This window comes from Scyliorhinus canicula, chromosome 2, assembly GCF_902713615.1.
Source record: "Scyliorhinus canicula chromosome 2, sScyCan1.1, whole genome shotgun sequence".
NCBI classification, from domain to species: Eukaryota; Metazoa; Chordata; class Chondrichthyes; order Carcharhiniformes; family Scyliorhinidae; genus Scyliorhinus; species Scyliorhinus canicula.
The window spans coordinates 279,484,228-279,507,877 of NC_052147.1; the positions used below are offsets into that span (position 1 = coordinate 279,484,228).

The 23,650-nt window shown below is 50.3% G+C and overlaps 1 protein-coding gene across 2 annotated transcripts in view; it reads right to left on the reverse strand.

The window, feature by feature from the left end:
• nhej1 (nonhomologous end-joining factor 1) overlaps window positions 1–21,902 on the reverse strand; it is a 293,398-nt gene extending 271,496 nt beyond the window's left edge. The window contains exons 1-3 of one of the 2 annotated variants that reach the window (XM_038790125.1): window positions 21,782–21,901; window positions 13,116–13,314; window positions 1,317–1,529 (exon numbers count right to left, since the gene is read on the reverse strand). In XM_038790125.1, the coding sequence (XP_038646053.1) occupies window positions 1,317–1,529; window positions 13,116–13,301 (399 nt within the window). In that variant the 5' untranslated portion in view covers window positions 13,302–13,314; window positions 21,782–21,901. Of the gene's footprint in view, window positions 1–1,316; window positions 1,530–13,115; window positions 13,315–21,781 lie in introns of both variants that reach the window. The other variant, XM_038790126.1, reaches the window with a different exon arrangement.
• Between the last annotated feature and the right edge of the window lie 1,748 nt (window positions 21,903–23,650).

The window sequence follows — 23,650 nt, forward strand, 5'->3', positions numbered from 1 at the left end:
CCGAGGAGGTAGGGGCTGGTTTAGCTCACTGGGCTAAATCGCTGGCTTTTAAAGCGGACCAAGAAGGCCAGCAGCACGGTCCGATTCCCGTACCAGCCTCCCCGGACAGGCGCCGGAATGTGGCGACTAGGGGCTTTTCACAGTAACTTCATTGAAGCCTACTCGTGACAATCAGCGATTTTCATTTTTCATTTCATTTCAGGAGGAGGGCAGCAGATACTTGGGAACACCACAAGCTGGCAGTCCCCGTCCCAGCCACACACCGCCGCCCCGACTTGGAAATATATCGGCCGTTCCTTCACTGTCGCTGGGTCAAAATCCTGGAACTTCCTCCCGAACAGCACTGTGGGTTCACCTACACCTCAGGGGCCGCAGCAGCTCAAGAAGGTTCAGCACAACCTTCTCAAGGACAATGAGGGATGGGAAATAAATGCTGGCCTAGCCAGTGATGTCACATCGTGGGAAGGGATAAATGAAAGTGACAATGCTGAAGTACAAAGTCCTGGACACTAGTCTCTTGAACAGTGGCAGGCCAGGACAATCAGCCTTGGCTCAGATAGAGAAGTGTTTCCTCGGGGGGGGATGGTTCAGGGATGATGTAAGGAAACACATCTTCACACAAGGGAAGTGGAAATCTGAAACTCTCTTCCCCGAAATGCTGTGAACTTTCAGGGTCTCTTGGACCATTTAAAGGCCGAGATTGGTTGGGTGAGAATACTTAAGGATGTTGAGCAAAGACAGGCAGGGTGCAGATCAGGCACAATCTAATAGAATGGTGGGAACAGAACAAGAGCTAAATGGCTACCACTATTCTTAATGTTCAATCGTACAAATTAAAATCCCTGAAGTCAGACAGGAGAGTCATAGAATCATAGTGCAGAAGGAGGCCATTCGGCCCATCGAGTCTGCACTGGCCCTTGGAAAGAGCACCCTACCTAAGCCCACACCTCCACCCTATCCCTGTAACCCAGTAACCCCACCCAACCTTTTTGGACACCAAGGGCAATTTAGCACGGCCAATCCACCATCCCGCACGTCTTTGGACTGTGGGAGGAAACCGGAGCACGCGGAGGGAACCCACACAGACACGGGGAGAACGTGCAGACTCCGCGCAGACAGTGACCCAAGTCGGGAATCAAACCTGGGACCCTGGAGCTGTGAAGCAACTGTGCTAACTACTGTGCTGCCGTACTGTGAGTGTGCCCTAACCTGCAGTGTTTATCTGCCCATCACCCTGGTTAGATCTCCCTCCTCTCCATTCCAAGTCGTGTCAGCAACAGGGGCCACATGCAGACCAATGTGAGTGAAGTACCTACCATGCTCAGAGGGGCCTCGGTGCAGTGGAAGATCCAGTAGAAAGGAACGCCAGATAACTCACTCCTCAGGCTGATGCGGAGCAGGTTCCGAGCTCGCTCACATTCGAAGCCGGACAGGTGATCACCGCTTCCATCTCGCATCAGGGGACCCACCGCCTCACGAAGGTTGCGGCAGAATGCGGACACCGAGGCCTTCAGCCGCTTGTTCAGTTCCTGAGGAAACAGAATCACACTGAGGATGATCTGCTAGGCTAAGATGCAGCAAAAAGGAGAGGCAGCAACAGAACAATAAAGAAAGAATCTGCATTTACATAGTGTCTTATACCACCTACTGACCTTGTTACTACACAATCCGGAAAAATCCCAGGCTACAATACTGGTGGAAGTGAAGAGTGAAGGCAAGGTGATTTTGAAAGGAAACTGGATGGGAACTCGAGGGAAATCATGGGCTCAATGAGCCAAACGGTCTCCATTTGTGCCATGAATGTCACCACAGCCCCAGGGGACAATAGGCTGCTCTCCCCTTTGAGGGGAGAGCTGACTGGTGGTGATTTAACCTGAGGATCACCACACTTCAGGCGAGGAGTAAGGTTGAGAAGGCAGGGCCTTCATGGCTAACCTCAGTCAGTACGGGAATTGAACCCGCGCTGCTGGCCTCGCTCTGCGTCATGAACCAGCCGTCTGGCCAGCTGTGCCAACCAATCCCAATAACTCCATGAATCAATGACCTCAGGATTTTCCAATACACTCCACAGCCAACGGAATGTGGTCTCCATTGTAACGCAGGAAATATAGCAGCAATTTAGTACACAACAAGCTACCATCTCAAAAGTAAAGATTTTTGGGAAAAAATCCTTTGTACATTTCTCTTTCCAATTGGTGTAGGAAGACAGTGCGTCGCAAGGATGGATCTGTTGACTTCCGGTTGCGGCTATGCGGAGTTAAGCCGCACGTTCGGCAGCTCCTGCTTTTATAGGACTTGTGGGCTCTTTTAAGGGCCCCAAACGGCGCTGATTCGACAATTCCCGGTGTGTAAAGGGGTCTGGAGCAAAACCCCCCGGGATTTATGGTGCGGACCCAGAGTGGGGCGAGGAGAAAAACGGCAGCAGCTCCCCTGGAAAAGCGGGGAAGGTGGACAAAATGGCGGCCGGTGGAGCCCCCGAGGAGTGGAGGCAGTGGGCTGAGGAGCAGCAGGCGGCCCTTCTGCGCTATTTTACGGAGCTGAAAGGGGAGTTGCTGGACTCTCTGAAGGTTACGACGAGTAAGCTGCTGGAGACCCAGACAACCCAGGATGCAGCGATACTTGAGTTGCAGCAGCAGGCCTCTGAGCGCGAGGATGAGGTCTCGGCCCTCGTGGGGAAGGTGGAGGTGCACGAGGCGTTCCACAAAAAGTGGCAAGATTGTTTCGAGGAGATGGAGTTTCGATCAAGGAGGAAGAACTTGCGGATCCTGGGCCTCGTGGAGGGGCTGGAGGGGTCGGACCTGCCGGCCTATGTGGCCGTGATGCTGAACTCGCTGGTGGGGGCGGGATCCTTCCATCTGCCCCTGGAGCTGGAGGGGGCCCACAGAGTACTGGCCAGGCGGTCTAAGGCGAATGAACCCCCGCGGGCGATGCTGGTGCGGTTCCATCGGTTCAGTGACCGGGAGTGTGTGCTGTGATGGGCCAAGAAGGTGAGGAGCAGCAAGTGGGAGAATTCGGTAGTGCGCGTCTACCAGGACTGGAGTGCAGAGGTGGCTAAGCGGAGGGCCGGGTTCAACCGGACGAAGGCGGTGCTTCACAGCAAGCAGGTGAAGTTCGGCATGCTGCCGCCTGCGTGCTTGTGGGTCACCTACAAGGGCCGGCATCACTATTTTGAGTCCCCAGAGGAGGTGTGGGCCTTTGTGCAGGCTGAAAATTTGGACTCGAACTAGGGATTGGGAGCTGTGGGGGTTTTTTGTATCACTGTTTATGCTGTTGCTGGTTATTCTGTTTGTTTGTTTTTTCCCGCTTTCGGATGATGTTGGTTATGGTTTTGTGTTTTAAGGGGGGTGTTGTGGTCTGTGGTTGTTCTGTTTTTGTTTGTACGGGGTTGGTGATGGGTTGGGACTGCTATTTGGGAGCTGCGTTGAGGGGGTGGGGTGGGGGGGGGGGATACCGGGTTGCTGCTGGATTGGTCAGGGAGGAGCTGGTGTGGTCGCGGGGGGAGGGGGGGGGTCGGGGTGAGGTTCTATCGCCGTGGGAAACGGGCCGAGTGGGGGATGCTGGCCAGTGGCGAGCAGTCGATGGGCTATGGCTAGTCGACGGGGGAGGGGGCGCGGGGTGCCCCCTGATCCGGCTGATCACGTGGAATGTGAGGGGGTTGAATGGGCCGGTTAAGCGGGCCCGGGTGTTTTCCCATCTGAAGGCGGACGTGGCCATGCTCCAGGAGACTCACCTGAAGGTGGCGGACCAGGTTTGTCTGAGGAAGGAGTGGGTGGGCAGGTTTTCCATTCAGGGCTCGACGGGGGGTGGCGATCCTGGTGGGGAAGAGGGTGGCGTTTGAAGCGTCTGAGGTGGTGGCTGATAGTGGCGGCAGATATGTGATGGTGAGCGGTAAGCTGCAGGGGGAGAGGGTGGTGTTGGTAAATGTGTATGCCCCAAATTGGGATGATGCTGGTTTCATGAGGTGTATGTTGGGCCGCATTCCTGACCCGGGGGTGGGGGGCCTGATCATGGGGGGGGACTTCAATACGGTGCTGGATCCCCCACTGGATCGTTCTAGTTCTAGGACAGGCAGGAGGCCGGCGGTGGCCAAGGTGTTGAGGGGGTTTATGGACCAGATGGGAGGAGTGGATCCCTGGAGGTTTGAGAGGCCGAGGGCTCGGGAGTACTCTTTTTTCTCCCACGTGCACAGGGTTTATTCCCGTATTGATTTCTTTGTCCTGAGTAGGGGGCTGGTCCCGAGGGTGGAGGATGCCGAATATTCGGCTACAGCGATTTCTGACCATGCTCCGCATTGGGTGGATCTGGAGATGGGGGAGGTGCGGGACCAGCGCCCGCTTTGGCGTCTGGACGTGGGGTTGTTGGCTGATGAGGAGGTGTGCAGAAGGGTCCGGGGATGTTTCGAGAGGTACCTCGAGGTCAATGATACTGGGGAGGTCCAGGTGGGGATGGTGTGGGAGGCTCTGAAGGCAGTGATTAGGGGGAGCTGATCTCCATCCGAGCCCATTGGGAGAGGGGGGAGAGGAGGGAGAGGGAGAGACTGGTGGGGGAGCTGTTGAGTGTAGATAGGAGGTATGCGGAGGCCCCGGAGGAGGGATTAGTGGGGGAGCGGCGTAGCCTGCAGGCCAAGTTTGATTTATTGACCACCAGAAAGGCGGAGACAGAGTGGAGGAAGGCACAGGGAGCGGTCTACGAGTATGGAGAGAAGGCGAGCAGGATGCTGGCGCATCAGCTTCGCAAGCGGGACGCAGCTAGGGAGATTGGTGGAGTGAAGGATAGGGGTGGGAATGTGGTGCGGCAGGGGGCAGAGGTCAATGGGGTCTTTAGGGACTTCTACAGGGAACTGTACCGGTCGGAGCCGCTGGTGGGGGGGGGGGGGGGGGGGGGGGGCTTTTTGGCTAGAGGGATTGGCCACTTGCAGTCGGGGAAGGCGCCAGGACCGGATGGGTTCCCGGTTGAATTTTATAAGAAATACGCGGACCTGTTGGGCTCTCTGTTGGTTCGGACCTTTAACGAGGCATGGGAGGGGGTGTTTTGCCCCCGACAATGTCACGGGCGCTGATTTCCCTGATCCTGAAGCGGGACAAGGACCCCTTGCAGTGTGGATCAAACAGGCCAATTTCACTGCTGAATGTAGACGCCAAGTTGCTGGCGAAGATCTCGGCCACTAGAATAGAGGACTGTGTGCCGGGGGTGGTACATGAAGATCAGACGGGTTTTGTGAAGGGGAGGCAGCTAAACACTAACGTGCGAAGGCTGCTAAATGTGATAATGATGCCGGCGGCAGCAGGAGAGGCGGAGATTGTGGTGGCATTGGATGCGGAGAAGGCCTTTGGCAGGGTTGAGTGGGGGTACTTGTGGGAGGTGTTAGAGAGGTTCGGGTTTGGGCTGGGGTTTATTAAGTGGGTGAGGTTGCAGTACAGGGCCCCGCTGGCGAGTGTAGCGACAAATGGGAGGAGGTCCGAGTACTTCAGGCTCCACCGTGAGACGAGGCAGGGGTGCCCCCTGTCCACCTTGCTTGTTGCGTTGGCAATTGAGCCTCTGGCTATGGCGCTAAGGGAGTCGGGGAGGTGGAGGGGTCTGGTGCGGGGTGGGGAGGAGCACCGAGTGTCACTTTATGCAGTTGACTTGCTGCTGTATGTAGCAGACCCGGTGGGGGGAATGCCAGAGGTGATGGAGATTCTTGCTGAGTTTGGGAGTTTCTCGGGCTATAAGTTGAACCTGGGCAAGAGTGAGCTGTTTGTTGTACACCCGGGAGATCAGGAGGAGGGGATTGGTAGGCTCCCGCTAAAGAGGGCAGTGAGGAGTTTTAGGTACCTGGGGGTTCAGGTGGCTAGGAGTTGGGGGACTCTGCACAAGCTCAATTTTACTAGGTTGGTGGAGCAGATGGAGGAGGAGTTTAAAAGGTGGGACATGCTGCCGCTGTCGTTGGCGGGTAGAGTACAGTCCGTTAAAATGACGGTGCTCCCGAGGTTTTTGTTTTTGTCTGAGTGCCTCCCTATTTTCATTCCGAGGGCCTTTTTTAGGAGGGTGAACAGCAACATTCTGGGATTTGTTTGGGCGCACGGGACTCCGAGGGTAAGGAGGGTCTTTTTGGAGCGGGTCAGGGATAGTGGGGGGCTGGCGCTGCCCAACCTCTATGGGTATTATTGGGCGGCTAACGTCTCGATGGTACGTAAGTGGGTAATGGATGGGGAGGGGGCAGCATGGAAACGGATGGAGATGGCGTCCTGCGGAGGCACGAGCCTGAAGGCACTGGTAACGGCGCCGCTGCCGCTCCCTCCAACGAGGTACACTAAGAGCCCGGTGGTGGCGGCTACCCTCAAGATTTGGGGGCAGTGGAGGCGACACAGGGGGGAAGTGGGGGGCTCGTTGGAGGCCCCGCTGCGGGGGAACCACCGGTTTGTCCCAGGGAACATTGATGGCAGGTTCCTGGGGTGGCACAGTGCGGGCATAAGGAAGTTGGGAGACCTGTTCATTGACGGGAGGTTCGCGAGCCTGGGTGAGCTGGAGGAGAAGTTTGAGCTCCCCCTGGGGAATATGTTCAGGTACCTTCAGGGTAAGGCGTTTTCTAGGCGGCAGGTGGAGGGGTTCCCTTTGCTGCCCCCGCGGGGGGTAAGAGATAGGGTACTTTCGGGGGTGTGGGTCGGGGATGGGAAGGTGTCTGACATCTACGAGGTGGAGGAGGCGTCGGTAGAGGAGCTGAAGGCTAGGTGGGAAGGGGAGCTGGGGAGCAGATTGAGTAGGGGACATGGGCGGATGCCCTGGAGAGGGTGAACTCCTCCTCTTCATGTGCGAGGCTTAGCCTCATCCAGTTCAAGGTACTGCACAGGGCTCATATGTCCGGGACGAGGATGAGCAGGTTTTTTGGGGGTGAGGACAGGTGCATTAGGTGTTCGGGGAGCCCAGCGAACCATGCCTATATGTTTTGGTCATGCCCGTCACTGGAGGAATTCTGGAAGGGGGTAGCAAGGACGGTGTCGAGGGTGGTAGGATCCAGGGTCAAACCAGGCTGGGGACTCGCGATATTTGGGATTGGGGTGGAGCCAGGAGTGCAGGAGGCGAAAGAGGCCGGTGTTTTGGTCTTTGCGTCCCTAGTAGCCCGGCGGAGGATCTTGTTGCAATGGAAGGATGCGAGACCCCCAAGCGTGGAGACCTGGATCAATGACATGGCGGGATTCATTAAGCTGGAGAAGATCAAATTCGCCGAGGGGGTCGGTACAAGGGTTCTTTAGGCGGTGGCAACCTTTCCTCGACTTTCTGGCTCAACGATAAGGAATGACGTCAGCAGCAGCAGCAACCCGGGGGGGGGGGGGGGGGGAAGGGGGGGGGGGGTTTCAGGGGGGTATTGTTTATGTTAATTTAATTATTGTTAATTTATTTTGTTGTTATTGGGTTGGGGGGGTGGGGGGGGTTCGTTACATGCGGTGTTACGGGTGCCGGGGGGGTGTTTATTATTGTTATTATTATTATTGTTCTGTTGGTATACATTTTTCAAAAGTTTTAATAAAAAAAAATTTTTAAAAAAAGGATGGATCTGTTGACGAATGGATGGCTGGAGTGCAGAGGAAAGTGATATGATGAAACATTCGACGTTTCTTCAGCAAGTCCTAAACTATCCATAACTTCTTTGAATAACTTTGAGGTAAAATTTGACCCTTGATCCGATTGTATTTCTGTGGGTAATCCATATCTAGTAAAAAATTAAAGTAACTCCTCCACAATCTTTTTAGCTGTAACATTACGTACTGGAATGGCCTCTGGAAACTTAGTAGACACATCCAATATAGTCAAAAGATATTGATTCCCACTTTTCGTTTTGGTTAGGTGGATTGGCCATGCTAAATTGCCCGTAGTGTCCTAATAAAAAAGTAAGGTTAAGGGGGGGGGGTTGTTGGGTTACGGGTATAGGGTGGATATGTGGGTTTGAGTAGGGTGATCATGGCTCGGCACAACATTGAGGGCCGAAGGGCCTGTTCTGTGCTGTACTGTTCTATGTTCTATGTTCTATGTTTTACGAAGCGGTCCTACGCAATCAATTAAGGACCCTTGTAAATGGTTCCTCAAATGTTGGAATGGGTATTAAGGGTGCTGGTTTTATCACTGCTTGAGGTTTCCCTATCACTTGGCATGTGTGACATGATTGACAGAATTTAACTACATCTTATGTAGTCTAGGCCAATAAAAATGTTTCTGGATTTTAGCTTGGGTTTTCCTTATTCCCAACTGACCTCCCACTGGAACCTCATGTGCAACTCGCAACACCTCCTTTCTATACCCTTCCGGCAATACTACTTGATGAAATTCTGCCCACTTTTCATCCGCCTGCATATGTAACGATCTCCATTTTCTCATCAAGACATCACTTTTACAGTAATAACACTCTGGTATACACTCAGATTCCTCTTCCGTATATGTTTTCGGATACATCCGTTTTATTTTTATATCTTTCTGTTGTAACTCCACCAATTTTCCTGAACTAAAAATATCTGCCTCATCCTCCACCTGTTCTTGTTCTTTTTCAACCATCTGATCAAAAATCTTTTCTGATAATTGCACTTCAACTTCATCTTCTTTCTTTGATTTCTCCTCTTGTCTTAACCTATGACTTTGCGACCTTGTTACTACACAATCCGGAAAAATCCCAGGATATTCGTCCTTCAACACTTCAGTTGTCTGATTTTCTACTGGCTTATCAACCACAGTAGGCATCACTGCCACTTGCGATCCAGCTATATCATTACCCAAGATAAACTGTATTCCTGGACAAGATAGTTTCTCTATTACTCCTACTACCACTTCACCACCCTTCACTGGACTTTCCAACTTTACCTTATATAATGGAACGCTACTCCTCTCACCCTGAATTCCACATATCACCACCTTTTCAGGCAAATTTCTTCCCAACCTACATAACTCCTCATCTCTTACCATATTAAAGACTAGCTCCCATATCTCTTAAAATTGTGACTTCTTTACCTGCTCCGCCTGATACACATGAGTAAACTTTACCCACACAAGTAAATTCATTTAAGAGATCTGGCACCTTCTTATCAATCATCTCTTGAACAGGCTGTACAATCGTTTGCATCTCCTTCGCTTTCCTTGGGCTTTCCTTTACCATTCTAACAAACCCCACTGTCTTATCCTATACCCGTAACCCAACAACCCCCCCCCCCCCCTTAACCTTACTTTTTTATTAGGACACTACGGGCAATTTAGCATGGCCAATCCACCTAACCAAAACGAAAAGTGGGAATCAATATCTTTTGACTATATTGGATGTGTCTACTAAGTTTCCAGAGGCCATTCCTGCCTTACACTGTTTTACCACATCAGCCTTCCAAGTGCTTTTCTTCAACCACCAACACTGTGACTTTACATGGCCCAGTTTATTACAGTGAAAACACTTGAAACTTTTCAATTCTTTTCCACCCTCCTGGATTTCTTTTTCAATCTGAGGTACACTCTCCTTATTATCTCCCATCAGATCACCTTTACTTTTACCACATGAGTATTTCTCATATCCCCAGTTTCTATCCCTCACCGGCTGAAACTGATGTCAGAAACCAAGCTTTGATTTATGAACTAATTCACAACCATCTGCCATTTCTGCTGCTAACCTCGCAGTTTTAACCCTCTGCTCTTCCACATGAGTTCTCACTTAGAACATAGAACGATACAGCGCAGTACAGGCCCTTCGGCCCTCGATGTTGCACCGACATCAGGAATTGAATTTTTAAACTCCTCCAAAAGTATAATTCCTCTGAGAGCTTCATACGTTGGTCTATTTTCAAAGCCCTTATCCACCTATCAAAATTACTCTGTTTGAGCCTTTCAAACTCCATGTATGTTTGACCAAATTCTTTCCTTAAATTTCTAAACCTTTGTCTGTAAGCTTTAAATAGATCCCCACCAAGCCTTCGACTATGACGCTCTTTCTCACTATCCTCATCACTATCATCCAACTGTACGTTTCCCTTTACGTCTGCCAATTTTAACTTACTCTCATGTTTCATGGCCATTTTCTGAAGTTCAAACTCTCTCTCTTTATCTTTTTCCCTGATCTGTACCTCCCTTTCTTTTTATTTTTGTTCTGCTAGGGCTATTCTTTCTTTCCTCCTCTCTCCTTTTCTTTGTCCTCTCTTTCTCCCTCTCTCTTTCTTTTTCCTCTCTTTCGTTTTCAAGCTGCTTTCTCATGTTCCATTTGTTTAATTTGTAACTGAATTTTTGCCATTTCCAATGAGTCAGACTGTATCTCAGGCAACTTTAAATGCTTAACCACCGCCATAATTACCTCATCTTTTCGCATTTTGTCAGGTAATGTTAACTGCAATGTTTTTTGCCAAATCTAACAGTCTGCTTTTAGTCTCTGTCCGTAAGGTACTGCGTGTGACCGTCTCCACCCCCAAAAACTTCTGAGCCTCTGAAAGAGCTATTGACCACAACACACTTCCCACTTAAACTGAAATACCACACCTGAAAAGCAACCACAATATGCTCACCCCTCACTGTCTTTAAGCTGACTAAGCCAATCCAATAGATGGGACTTTTACCCCGGACGAGCCCTCAATTTGTTATAGGCCAGGGTTTAGAGAACCGCAAAGTGTATCATGGAGTTTACCTGACCCACAACTTTTACTAGATTGTGGTATGGGGAGCACACGGTTCACTCTACAGGTGTGGTACAGCAGAAATTGAAAAGTATTTTTTAAAACAAAACAATGTTTATTCTATGAACTCAAGTTAACCTTTTAAAAACAAACAGTGAATATCTTAGCAACCATTAGTTCAAAGATAACCCCCCCCCCCCAAGAATACAGCATTAAGTAATCCGTAAGCTGTCCTTTTAACATCCAAAAGACTTAACAAACCTTTAAACAGGAGCACATTAGGTTAACATTCACTATTGAGAACATTTATAATTCTGAATTCACCAAATGATCCAGAGATAGTCTTTGGATGGCAGAGATCAACAGGACAGCTCTTTGTTTAACTTCAGCTGCAGCTCACTGGAAAACCCAGACACACACAAGCTATTTCTCAAAGTGAAACTAAAAAGCAGAACCAGAGCTCAGCTCCACCCACACTCTGACATCACTGCAATAACATGAGCAGCTAACCATTTCTTAAAGTGACATTTTCATGACAACTGGAGGGATTTGATGGTTCTATTCTATGAATACAGTTAATCACAGTTGACAACTGTAGTGGTGAGTGGAATGTGGCTCAGGAAGAACAGGGGACATTGGTTCCCAAAGCTCTCCAACATTGGGAGTTTTCCACACCATATGTTGGAGACAAACCAAAAGAGATTAATCGCTGTAATTCATCAACAACTCCATTATCATTAATGTCTACATTATAAACACCTCCATTATCATCGATGTCTACATTATAATCATAACTACACTTTAAAAGTACTTAATGAGCTTTGGGACTCCCGAGGTCAGAAAAAGTGCCATATGAATGCATTTTTGTCTGTCTTCATTTGCGATAATCAGGTTGGTTACAAGGTGGACTAACCCTAATTAGGTGGACTAAACCAGGGGCTGGTTTAGCATACTGGGATAAATCGCTGGCTTTTAAAGCAGACCAGCAGCACGGTTCAATTCCCGTACCAGCCTCCCCGAACAGGCACCGGAATGTGGTGACTAGGGGCTTTTCACAGTAACTTCATTGAAGCCTACGCGTGACAATAAGCGATTTTCATTCATTTCATTTCATTGACCATAGTGGAGTACCCAATTATTTGTTTCCAACCAATTATGGGCAATTTGGCATGGCCAATTCACCTACCCTGCAAATGTTTGGAGTGCGGGGGTAAAACCCACGCAGGCACGGGGAGAATGTGCAAACTCCACATGGACAGTGACCCGGGGCCGGGTTTGACCCGGGTCCTCAGCGGCGTGAGGCAGCAGTGCTAACCACTGCGCCACCGTGTCGCCCGGTCTATCCTTTTCAAAAACTTAAAGAAAAATTAAAGAAATAAATAACCTTTATTGTCACAAGTAGGCTTACATTAACACTGCAATGAAGTTACTGTGCAAAGCCCCTCCTTACGCTCTTTCACTCCCAATGTGGCGATATGAACAATAAATAAAAATCCAATACTCCTTGCCTTTTCCTCCAAGATAGCCAGATATGTGGTGTTGACAAAGAATATAAAAACAAGAAGTTTGAATCAAAACAAATTTATTTTACACTACCAAACATGATTAGGTTCGCACACTTTACTTAGTAACAGATACTAAACTAATACTGAATCTGTAGTACAGTAATCTCTCCAATGAATTCTCACTCTGCTCTCATCAGCTTCTCAACATGTTCTCCCAGAATTCCTAGAGATGCTGCCTTTTTTACAATAACTTAGTAACGCCATCTAGTGTTTGATTTAGTGTCTGATGTTAACCCTTTACTACACTTGCACTATACACATCATTATAACACTAATAAAGATTATTGTTACAAGAGTCACATTTCTGTGGGTGATGCAATCAATAATCTTTGTGCCGTAGTTGATTCCCTCGTTTAGTTTGACTGAAATACACTGATCGGCGATCAGAATGTGGATCCTCAACCTGTTTTTAGTCACATTGCTGTTGGATCAAATTTCCGCACAGCGACTGGGTAAAGTCTGAAATGCTCTTTCCGAGAGTGTGGTGGTGGGGGCAGCTTTAACCAAAGCATTCAAAAGGGAATTAGAAAAGGAAGAATGTGCAGGGCTACGGGGAGAAGGCGGGGCAGGGCACATGGCAGGGGAGTTGTTCATTCGAAGAGACGGTTTGGACACAATGGGCTGAATGGCCTCCTTTTTGGCGTTACAACAATTCAGGGCTCAAAACAGGAGGTGTGGAGCTTTTCCAACAATTCTCCCCCATTGTCATGGAATCCGAGGATTTAATTTCACACCAAGACGGACTGATGGAGTCAAGATACAACTTGGTGACAAATTAGTTCAATGGCGGAACTGGCCCAAAGGGATGAATAGTCTTCTCCTGTCTCCCGGCTCGCGTTTTGTTACGTGACGACCAGGACGGCAGAAGGCAAACTGGGCGGGCGCGGGTTCTCACTCATCCACCTCTTTCTATGTTTCTAACATGAATCCAAAGGCATACCTGTGCCCTTTGTTTGAGACCATCCGAGTTCATCTCCTCCCACCAGACACTGTCAAGATCAGAGAGCATCAGCTTGTAGGCGGTGTCGCTGAAAGAGGCCTTGAGCAGGAAACGAGAGTCACCAATACAAACAGAGATCCACGGCTGAGAGAGAAGATCGCTGGCCAACTTCTCCAATTCCGCCATTGAAAGGAAGTTTCTGGAGTCAAAGAAAAGAAAGTCTTGCATTTAGATCACACCTTTCACAACCTCAGCACATTCCAAAGTGTTTTACAGCCAACTAAGTACTTATTGAAGTGCAGTCACTGCTGTAAGTACAGTAAGAAGTCTTACACCACCAGGTTAAAGTCCAACAGGTTTGTTTGGAATCACTAGCTTTCAACGTAACGATCCCCCCCCCCCCCCCCCCGGGATGCTGCTGCCGCTGACCTTTACTGCTCTCCTAGAAAGTCGAAGAACGGCTGCCACCTCCGAGAGAACCCCGCCAGCTCCAAAAGAACCCCGCCATGGAGGAATTGACCCTGTTTAGGGCATCCGCCTACAGGCGCGCATCCAGCTCCCCACCTAGCACCTCCTCCCATTTGCCCTTTGCCCTTAAGCTCCTCCACTGGGGCTTCCTCCGCCTCCTGAAGTTCCCGGTAAGTATCTGAAAGCTTCCCCTCCCTTACCCAGGTGCCGGAGGCTACCCTATCCTGTATCCTGCGTGGGGGTAGCAGTGGAAATGATACCACCTGCTTTTTCAGAAAGGCGCGTACCTGAAGGTATCTGAAAGCGTTTCCAGGGGGCAAACTGAATTTCTCCTCCAGCGTTTTCAAGCTGGGGAAGGTCCCGTCTATGAACAGGTCCCCCGTCCTTTTAATGCCTGCCCTATGCCAGCTTTGAAACTCTCCGTCTATCCTGCCCGGGACAAATCTGTGATTGTTGCGCATCGGGGTCCAGACTGAGGCTCCCTCCACCCCCCTGTGCCTTTTCCACTGACCCCAGATCTTTAATGCCACCACCACACCGGACTAGAGGAGCAGCGGGAACGGCAGAGGTGCCATTACAAGTGCCTCTCGGCTGGTGCCTTTACATGAGGCCGCCTTTAACCGCTCCCACGTCAGCCCCTCCCCCAATACCCATTTCCTAATCATGGCTATGTTAGCAGCATAGTAGCTGCAAAGGTTCGGCAGCGCCAGCCCACCCCCCCCCCCCCCCCCCCCCCCCCGACTGCGCTCTAGATACAGTCTCTTTACTCCCATACAAATCCCGAGATGATCTTGTTCACCCACTTAAAGAAGGACTTAGGTATGAAGATGGGAAGGCACTGGAAGATGAACAGGAATCTGGGGAGGACCGTCATCTTAACGGTCTGCACCCTCCCCGCAAGAGATAGCGGGAGCGTGTCCCACCTTTTGAAGTCCCCCTCCATCTGCTCTGTCAGCCGAGATAGATTAAGCTTGTGGAGGGAACCCCACTTTCGAGCCACCTGTATCCTTAGGTACCGAAAGCTCTTCTCGACCAACTTCAGCGGAAACTCTCCCAGTCCCTTTTCCTGCCCCTTAGCTTGGATCACAAACATCTTAGAATCTGCATGACCTTCCCCATCCTCTCTAGTCGGTCCGAAATGTACAGGAGCAAATCATCCGCGTAAAGCGAGACCCGATGCTTCTCTCCCCCCCCCCCCCCCCCCCCCACGCCGAACAAACCCCCGCCAGTTCCTTGACATCCACAGCACTATAGCCAGTGGCTTTATCGCAAGGGCGAATAATAACGGGAAGAGGGGGCACCCCTGCCTTGTCCCCCGGTGGAGCCGAAAGTATTCCGACCTCACCCTGTTCGTGCACACACTTGCCACGGGGGCCTGGTAGAGTAGCTGGACCCAACCTATGAACCCCTCACCTAATCCAAACCTTCTTAGTGCTTCCCACAGGTACTCCCATTCCACCCGGTCAAAGGCTTTCTCCGAATCCAGTGCCGCCACCACTTCTGCCTCCCCTCCCTCTGAGGGCATCATGATGTTTAGGAGCCCCCGTACATTGGAGTTCAATTGCCTGCCCTTGACGAAGCCTGTCTGATCCTCCCCTATCACCCCAGGGACACAGTCCTCAATCCTAGCAGCTAAGATCTTGGCCAGCAGTTTTCCATCTACAGTCAGGAGCGATATCGGTCTATAAGATCCACACTGTAGCGGATCATTCTCTCGTTTGAGGATGAGTGAAATAGAAGCCTGTGACATTGTTGGGGGGAGGGTCCCTCTCTCTTTGGCCTCATTTAAGGTCCTCAGCAGGAGTGGACAGTTCTGAAAATTTCTTGTAGAATTCTACAGGGTAGCCGCCCGGCCCTAGGGCTTTGCCTGACTGCAGGCCCCCTGCCATCTCCTCCAGCTCTATCGGGGCCCCCAGTCCCTCCACCAGATCCTCCTCCACCTTTGGGAACCTCAGTTGGTCCATGAATCGCTTCATCCCCTCCACCCCCCGGCAGGGGCTCGGACTCATACAATTTACCAAATAAATTCCTAAAAGACTTTGTTCACGCCCTCTGGGTCTATGACCGTGTTGCCCTCCTTATCCCGTACTTCCCCAATTTCCCTGGCCGCCTCCCTCTTGCAAAGTTGGTGCGCCAGCATTCTACTCGCTTTCTCCCCGTATTCGGAGGCAGCCCCCTTGGCCTTCCTGAGCAGTGCTACCGCCTTCCCAGTGGTCAGCAGGTCACATTCCGCGTGCAGCCTCCAGCCCCATCTCGGGGGCCTCCGCGTAGCACCTGTCTACTCTGAGTATCTCCCTGACTAGCCTTTCTCCCTCTGCTCTTTCTTTCTTCTGCCTATGAGACCTGATAGAGATCAACACTCCTCTGATAACTGCCTTCAGAGCCTCCCACATCGTGGACGCCACTACCTCCCCCGTTCATTAGTTTCCAGGTAATTTTTAATGTTCCTTCGTATCCGCCCACAAACCTCATCATCTGCTAGCAGCCCCACATGTAGCCTCTATAGTGGGGGCTGACCTCTCTCCCCCCTCCCAAGACGCAAATCCACCCAGTGTGGAGCATGATCGGAGACGGCAATGGCGAGTATTCTGTCCCCTCCACCCTGGGGATCAACGCCCTGCTCATCACAAAGAAATCTATGCGGGAGGAGACTTTGTGGACATGGGAAAAGAAAGAGAAATCTTTCGCCCTCGTTTGGGCGAATCTCCACGGGTCTACGCCCCCCCCACCTGTTCCATGAATCCCCTCAGTTTTTAGCCGCCGCTGGTCGCTCCCCCGACCTGGGGTTTGACCGGTCCAGTACAGGGTCTATAACTGTGTTGAAGTCACCCCCCCATAATCAGATTGTGCGAGTCTAAGTCTGGAATTTTACCCAGCGTGCGTCTCATAAATTCCACGTCGTCCCAGTTCGGGGCGTAAACGTTCACTAGCACCACCTGAGTCCCCTGTAGTTTCCCGCTGACCATTATGTATCTGTCCCCCTTGTCAGCTACAATATTCCCTGCCTCAAAAGCCACCCGTTTGCTGACCAGGTTGGCTACTCCTCTGGTCTTTGAACCCAGCCCCGAGTGGAACACCTGGCCCACCCACCCTTTTCTCAATCTTGTTTGGTCCGCAAGTTTTAGGTGCGTCTCCTGTTGCATGGCTACATCTGCCTTTAGCCCCTTTAAGTGCGATGAACACGCGAGCCCTCTTGACCGGCCCATTCAGGCCCCGCATTCCACGTGATCAGCCTGGATGGAGGGCTAGCCCCCCCCCCCCCCCCCCCCCCCCCCCCCCTGCTGATTAGCCACTTCCCTTTTTCGGACAGCCACGAGCCGGCGTCCCCCGCTTGCTCGAGCCCTCCTATTGGATGCCCCCCCCCCCCCGACTCTCCCTCTGTTCCCCCATGTTGGCACCTTTTCTGACAGCCAAGCAGCATCCCATTTCCACCCTCTCCCCCCCAGCAACCCCGTGATCCCAAACCCCCAAGTCAAGCACCCACTTGACACTGGCTCTCCCCCCATTACGCTTCAGTGAGTCAGCTGACCCATGCTGACCCCGGCCGCTCCCGCCTCTGTCTCCGATTACTCAGATGCCTCATTTTGCCGGCCCCTTCCTCCGTATGGAAAGCCCAACTTATCAGCTTCAAAGGCCACCAAAGAACATTTTCCGCCCCCTCCCCCCAGCGAAACGAACAGCCAACCCCGGGCACAAACCCGGCCCCATCAAAGGCACAGCCCCAGCTGCCATGAGAGCAGCCCCACATGTAGGGCCCCCCTCCTCCCTCTGCGGGCCGAGTTCTACAAAAGCTGAAAATGTGGCCGAAGAAACAGGGAACAAACCAAAGTACGAGGAGACAACATAATGTCGCTGCCTCTGGCTACTCGGCAATTACCATCCCCACCAGAGTAACGTCCTAGTGTGACTGTCCTTTAGTTCGAGTCCAACTTTTCTTGCTTGATGAAATTCCACGCCTCGTCCGGTGTATCAAAGTAATGGTGGTGATCTTGATACGTGCAGCAGCCCGAACTTTACCCCTTTGCTGTGGAGGGCCGCCTTAGCTCGGTTGAATCCAGCGCGCCTCTTGGCCAGTTCTGCTCCCAGGTCCTGGTAGATGCAGATTACGCTGTTCTCCCACCTGCTGCTCCGTTCCTTTTTAGCCCATCGCAGGACTCGTTCCTTATCTGAGAAGCAGTGGAACCGTGCCACCATGGCCCTCGGCGGTTCATTCGTTTTGAGCTTCCTTGCAAGGACTCTGTGCGCCCCATCCAGTTCCAGAGGCCGAGGGAATGCTTCTGGCCCCATCAGGGACCCCAATAACGTGGTCACGAATGCGCACGCGTCCAACCCCTCCGCGCCCTCCGGTAGGCCCAGCATGCACAGGTTCTGCCTCCTGGACCTGTCCTCCCAGCCTCTCCTGCCACCTCTCGTGTAGGGCGTCGTGTGCCTCCACCCTGACGGCCAGGCCCAGTATCTCGTCTTCGTTATCATAGACCTTTTTCTCAATCTCTTTGATCGCCTTCTCCTGCATTTTCTGGGTCTCAACCATTTTCTGCATAGAGGCCTTTATTGGAGCCAGCATCTCCGTTTAAGGTCAGCAAAGCAGCTTCTAAGGAACTTCTGCTGTTCCCGCGACCACTGGGCCCACGCTGCCTGATCCAAACCAGCCGCCATTTTCTGATCCCGTGCCCGTTCCTGCCGCTTCTCGATGGTTGTTTGTTTTGCCGTCCTGCTCCTGGTCCCCTCCATAAACTGCTGTGGGGAGCCTTCCAGCGCCGTTTGCCCGCCGGTTTGCGTCAAAAAGGGGCCGTCAAAAGCTCCTTGAAAGGGCCCGTTAGTCCATTAGCGGCGGGAGCTTCCCAAAAGGCGACCTGCCCACGCATGGCCGCCACCGGAGGTCCACAGATACAATATTCTGAAAGTAACCCTGAATCTTTCCTTGCAACATCCCTAAGACAAAAGACACTTTTTAACAGAGATCAGGTTCAAATTCACTACTGAGAGCAGTTTTCACTTTGAAATCACCCAAATGATCTGGAGACAGTCTTTAGATTGCAGAGCGAGATCCTTATACAGCTGCTTGCTTTTCCTGCAGCTATCCAGCTCTCAAAACGAAACTAAAACTCACACTGTGGCAGACAGCCCAAAGTGAAAGTAAAAGCAGACAGCCCAGCTCCACCCACACTCTGACATCACTGCAGCCATCCAATCAACACCCATTTCTTAAAGGTGCACCCACTACAGCCATTTTATAAAAACCCATTTCTTAAAGGTACATCCACTACAGCTATTTAATAAACACCATTTCTTAAAGGTACTCTCACCTGACACCTCCCCCAAGGAAAAAAATAAACCATGAACTTCAAGATGGTTTAATTTTTCATCTTTTCACTTTCCTTTAAGAAATATGGGCAGTGAATATACGTTTTTTTTAACAAAACAAAACACCCAAACATTTAATAATATAGTCCATTTAAGTTCTTCTTCCTCCAACTGGAATCTTTCTCGACTGAGTCTCTTTGGACAAGAAGGTCTCTGCACGATCCATCCATTTCTCTACGCCTCGGCATTTCTCTTTAAAGTCAGATACTTTAGTTCAATCTGATAAGGTCCACAAAACCTTGCTTTTAAGGGTTCACCTACCACTGGCAACAATACTAAAACTTTATCTCCACTGGCAAAACTAATTTGGATTTCTTGTCCGCTACCCGTTTCATCATATGTTGTGCCATTTTTAAATGCTGCCAAGCATCTATCGTTGATTTGCCCACTCATCCAACCTGTCCAGATCATGCTGTATGATCTCTGCATCCTCTTCACAGTTCACCCTCCCACCCAACTTGGTATTAGCTGCAAACTTTTGAGATGCTACATTTTGTTCTCTCAACCTAATCATTGGTGGGGTCCCAGCACCGATCCCTGTGGCACGCCATGTATTTACAATGTGTATTTATCGTATGTCCTGCATTTTTCCATGTATGGAACGATCTGCCTGAACTGTACACAGAAAAATAGTTTTCACTGCACCTCGGTACACATGACAATAAACTCAGATCCAAGTGTCCCTTACTTTAGTTTAGGTCACCCTGAAAAAATGTTAATTCTTCCTTGGGAAGATAGGATAACATCTCCAAAAGCAAAGGCTTAACATCAAACTCTTAACGACAGAGAACACAGAGCAGAATCATTAGAAACTGAGGTTTCTAATGAAGTTACTGTGAAAAGCCCCTTTTCTAATAACCTTCACAGTGCCAGGGTCCCAGGTTCGATTCCCGGCTTGGGTCACTGTGCGGAGTCTGCACATTCTCCCCGTGTCTGCGTGGGTTTCCTCCGGGTGCTCCGGTTTCCTCCCACAGTCCAAACACTTACAGGTTAGGTGAATTGGCCATGATAAATTGCCCTTACTTACCAAAAAGGTGGAGGGGTTATTGGGTTACGGGGATATGGTGGAAGTGAAGGCTTAAGTGGGTCGGTGCAGACTCGATGGGCCAAATGGCCTCCTTCTGCACTATATGTTCTATGCTCTATGTAAGTAAAAGTCCCGAAAGACATCCTTGTTACGTGAATTGGACATTCTGAATTCCCACTCTGTGTACTCAAACAGGCTCCGTAGACTAGGGAATTTTCAAAGCAACTTCATCGCAGTGTTAATGTAAGCCTACTTTTGACACCAATAAAGATTATTACTATTAAATCACAAAACAGCCAATGATGTGCGGAATGACAAATGATGTGGAGATGCCGGCGCTGGACTGGGGTGAGCACAATAAGTCTCATAACACCAGGTTAAAATCCAACAGGTTTATTTGAAATCACAAGCTTTCGGATCTCTTCTCCTTCACCAGGCGAAGTGGAGGCAGATTCACAATCATAGCATATACAGACAGACAGAAATACAAGATAATTACAGATTGGAATGTGAAGAATGGTTGGAACGCAAGTCTTTACAGGTAGTGAGAGTGGAGTAAGTAAGTAATCGAGGTGTAAATTGTCTCAAACCAGAACAGTCCGTAGGATTCTGCAATCCCGGGCAGTATGGTGGGGGTTACATGACAACGCAGAATCGCAAGCAGAAACTGGTAGCGAAGTTCCGCATCCATGCGGGCAGCTTCAACCGGGATAACCATAGTGTCTGGGTTTGCACAAGCCTGCGGACTGTCCTGGCTTGAGACAATTCACACCGCGATTGCCTGTGATTATCACAGTGGATAGCACTGTTGCTTCACTGCTCCAGGGTCCCAGGTTCGCTTCCCGGTTTGGGTCACTGTCTGTGTGGAATCTGCATGTTCTCCCTGTGTCTGCGTAGATTTCCTCCGGATGGTCCGGTTTCCTCCCACATGTCTCGAAAGACGTGCTGTTAGGTGAATTGGACATTCTGAATTTTCCCTCTGTGTACCTGAACAGGCGCCGGAATGTGGCGACTAGGGGCTTTTCACAGTAACTTCATTGCAGTGTTAATGTAAGCCTACTTGTGAAACTAACCATAGAATATACAGTGCAGAAGGAGGCCATTTGGCCCATCGAGTCTGCACCGGCCCTTGGAAAGAGCATGCCACGCAACCCTACACCTCACCCCTATCCCCGCAACTCATTAACCCCACCTAACCTTTTTGGTCACTAAGGGCACTTTATCGTAGTCAATCCACCTAACCTGCACATCTTTGGACTGTGGGAGGAAACCGGAGCTCCGGAGGAAACCCACGCACACACAGGGAGGACGTGCAGACTCCACACAGACAGTGACCCAGCGGGGAATCGAAACTGGGACCCTGGAGCTGTGAAGCAGCAGTGCTAACCACTGTGCTCCCATGCCGTCCTCACATTCCAATCTGGCGATGGTTCCTCGGTGTGGAGATGCTGCGATTGTGAACCTGCCTCCGCTTCGCCTGACGGAGGAGCAGTGCTCCAAAAGCTAGTGATTTGAACCAAACCTGTTGGGACTTTACCCCGGTGTGGTGAGACTGGGAATGGGGAACCCGTCAGGGCCCCGGACGGGACTTCGCTGCAAGAAAAAGGAACGAAACAAATCCCCCAGAATGAAAGAGCTGGAAGTTGTTACTGGGGAAGGTTGTTGGTGAGGGACCCAAGCCCCCGGAGCGGGGGGGGTGCAGGAAGGCGATTTAAAGACGGAAAAGAGGTTCTCTCCCCCCACACCCAGCGGGAAAGTTAAACCGAACCGTTTAAAGTTTCAAGCCACTCGATTAAAACAAACAAACCTCGGCTCCCGCACCCGCTTCCGGTGGCTGCTTCCGGTCCGCCCGCGATCTCCGTCCTCACCGCCACAAGCGGCGCCTCCCGATCGTTCCGGCCAGGGAATGGATCAGCAGACAGCTGGCTCACTGTCACTCCCCCTCTCAATCCAACACTTCTCCAATTCCAAACAGATCACCATTCTGCTCTTACTGCACTGGGTGCTTGAAGTTAATGCCTTTGCAAGCCACGTTTAATCCTAAGAAATAAAATTTTCACAATAGCATCATAAAAGCAGAATATCACGAGAGCATTTGGAAACTTTTTAAAGAAGGTCCATCCGAACTTCCTTCCGGCAGGTTAAATGCATTTTTAAAAAAAAAATCAAAAGCCAATTTGTGCTTCAATTCTTAAAATGGCAATAGGACCAATGTACCGGTTTAATACCATCTACCATCTCTCCTTCCTCCACGCACAAGTCTCCTTTGTCATCACTAATGGGCCCTATTCTCTCTTTTCCAAATCTCTTCCTGCATCTCGTGGTATACTAAAGCAGACTTTTGTCTGTTTCCATAGCTAATTATTTATGGGATGGGTCACTAGTGTGCCGCCAGAGGCTTGTTTGAGCTTGAGGGACATCACTCCACATCAAGCGTGGCTGACCAAAAGTCTCTCCTGCACCTACCACCCGCCATTGGCACGTTGGAATTAGTGGACACTCTGTGGTGATATGCACCACTGTAGATACACAAGGGGTTAATGTAAGTACACGTAGACTAGCTAGACACTAGAGGGAGCACCTGAGACACGACACACAGACATTCAACCAATAGGTCAGCAAGATAGGACACGACCAATGGGCATTCACGATACACACAGAGGTGACACCACCACAGGAGGGCATTACACCAACCCATATAAAAAGGACACAGCACACGTGATCTTCCTCTTTCCAGTGGAGACACTCAGTGAGTACAGACACAGGGTTGATTGAACATCACACCCACCTCGTGGATTGTAGCACACTGGTTCGTCAGTCTGAGTAGCTATAGAAGGATTAACAGTGGAGTCGAATCCAAATAGGAGAATTGTTAATAGTTTAATAAACGTGTTGAAGCTATCTCAACATCTGAACCTTCCTTTGTCAGAGTGCACATCAAGGAAGCAGCTTATGCTACGTCAAGACCATAACAAGATACACTCAATCTGTTTGCCCGCATTATGAACGCACCTTCCTTGGCACTCAAGTTCTGGGATGGGACACAAACCCAGAGCTTCAGGCCCAGACGCAGGAATGTTGCCCACTCCGCCACAAGACTACTTTCTCTTCTCTTCCATTATTCCAATCTTGTCAAAGGCTCATCTGGACTCGAAACATTAGCTTTTTTCTATCTGTACAGATGCTACCAGACCTGCTGAGATTTTGTAGCATTTTCTCTCTTGTGTTACAGCAATATGGCCCACGCCTCCACCTCCATAGCAAGAACATATTTCCTCAGGTAAGGACACCAAAACTACACACAATCCTCCAGGTGTGGCCTCACCAATACCTGATACAATTGCTGTAAAATATCTCTATTCCAGTACTCAAATCCTCATGCTCCGGAGACCAACATACCATTTGTCTTTACTGCCTGTTGTACCTGTGCGATTACTTGGATTGGATTGGATTTGGATTTGTTTATTGTCACGTGTACCGAGGTACAGTAAAAAGTATTGTTCTGCGTACAGTTCAGACAGATCATTACATACATGAAAAGAAAACATAGGCCATACATAAATTAATAAATACATAGCCACAGGCATCGGATGAAGAATAAATGAGTGTGGTCCTCCTCAGTAGAGAAGATGTTTGAAAAGATCAGATCAGTCAATAAGAGGCTGAGGATCTTCAG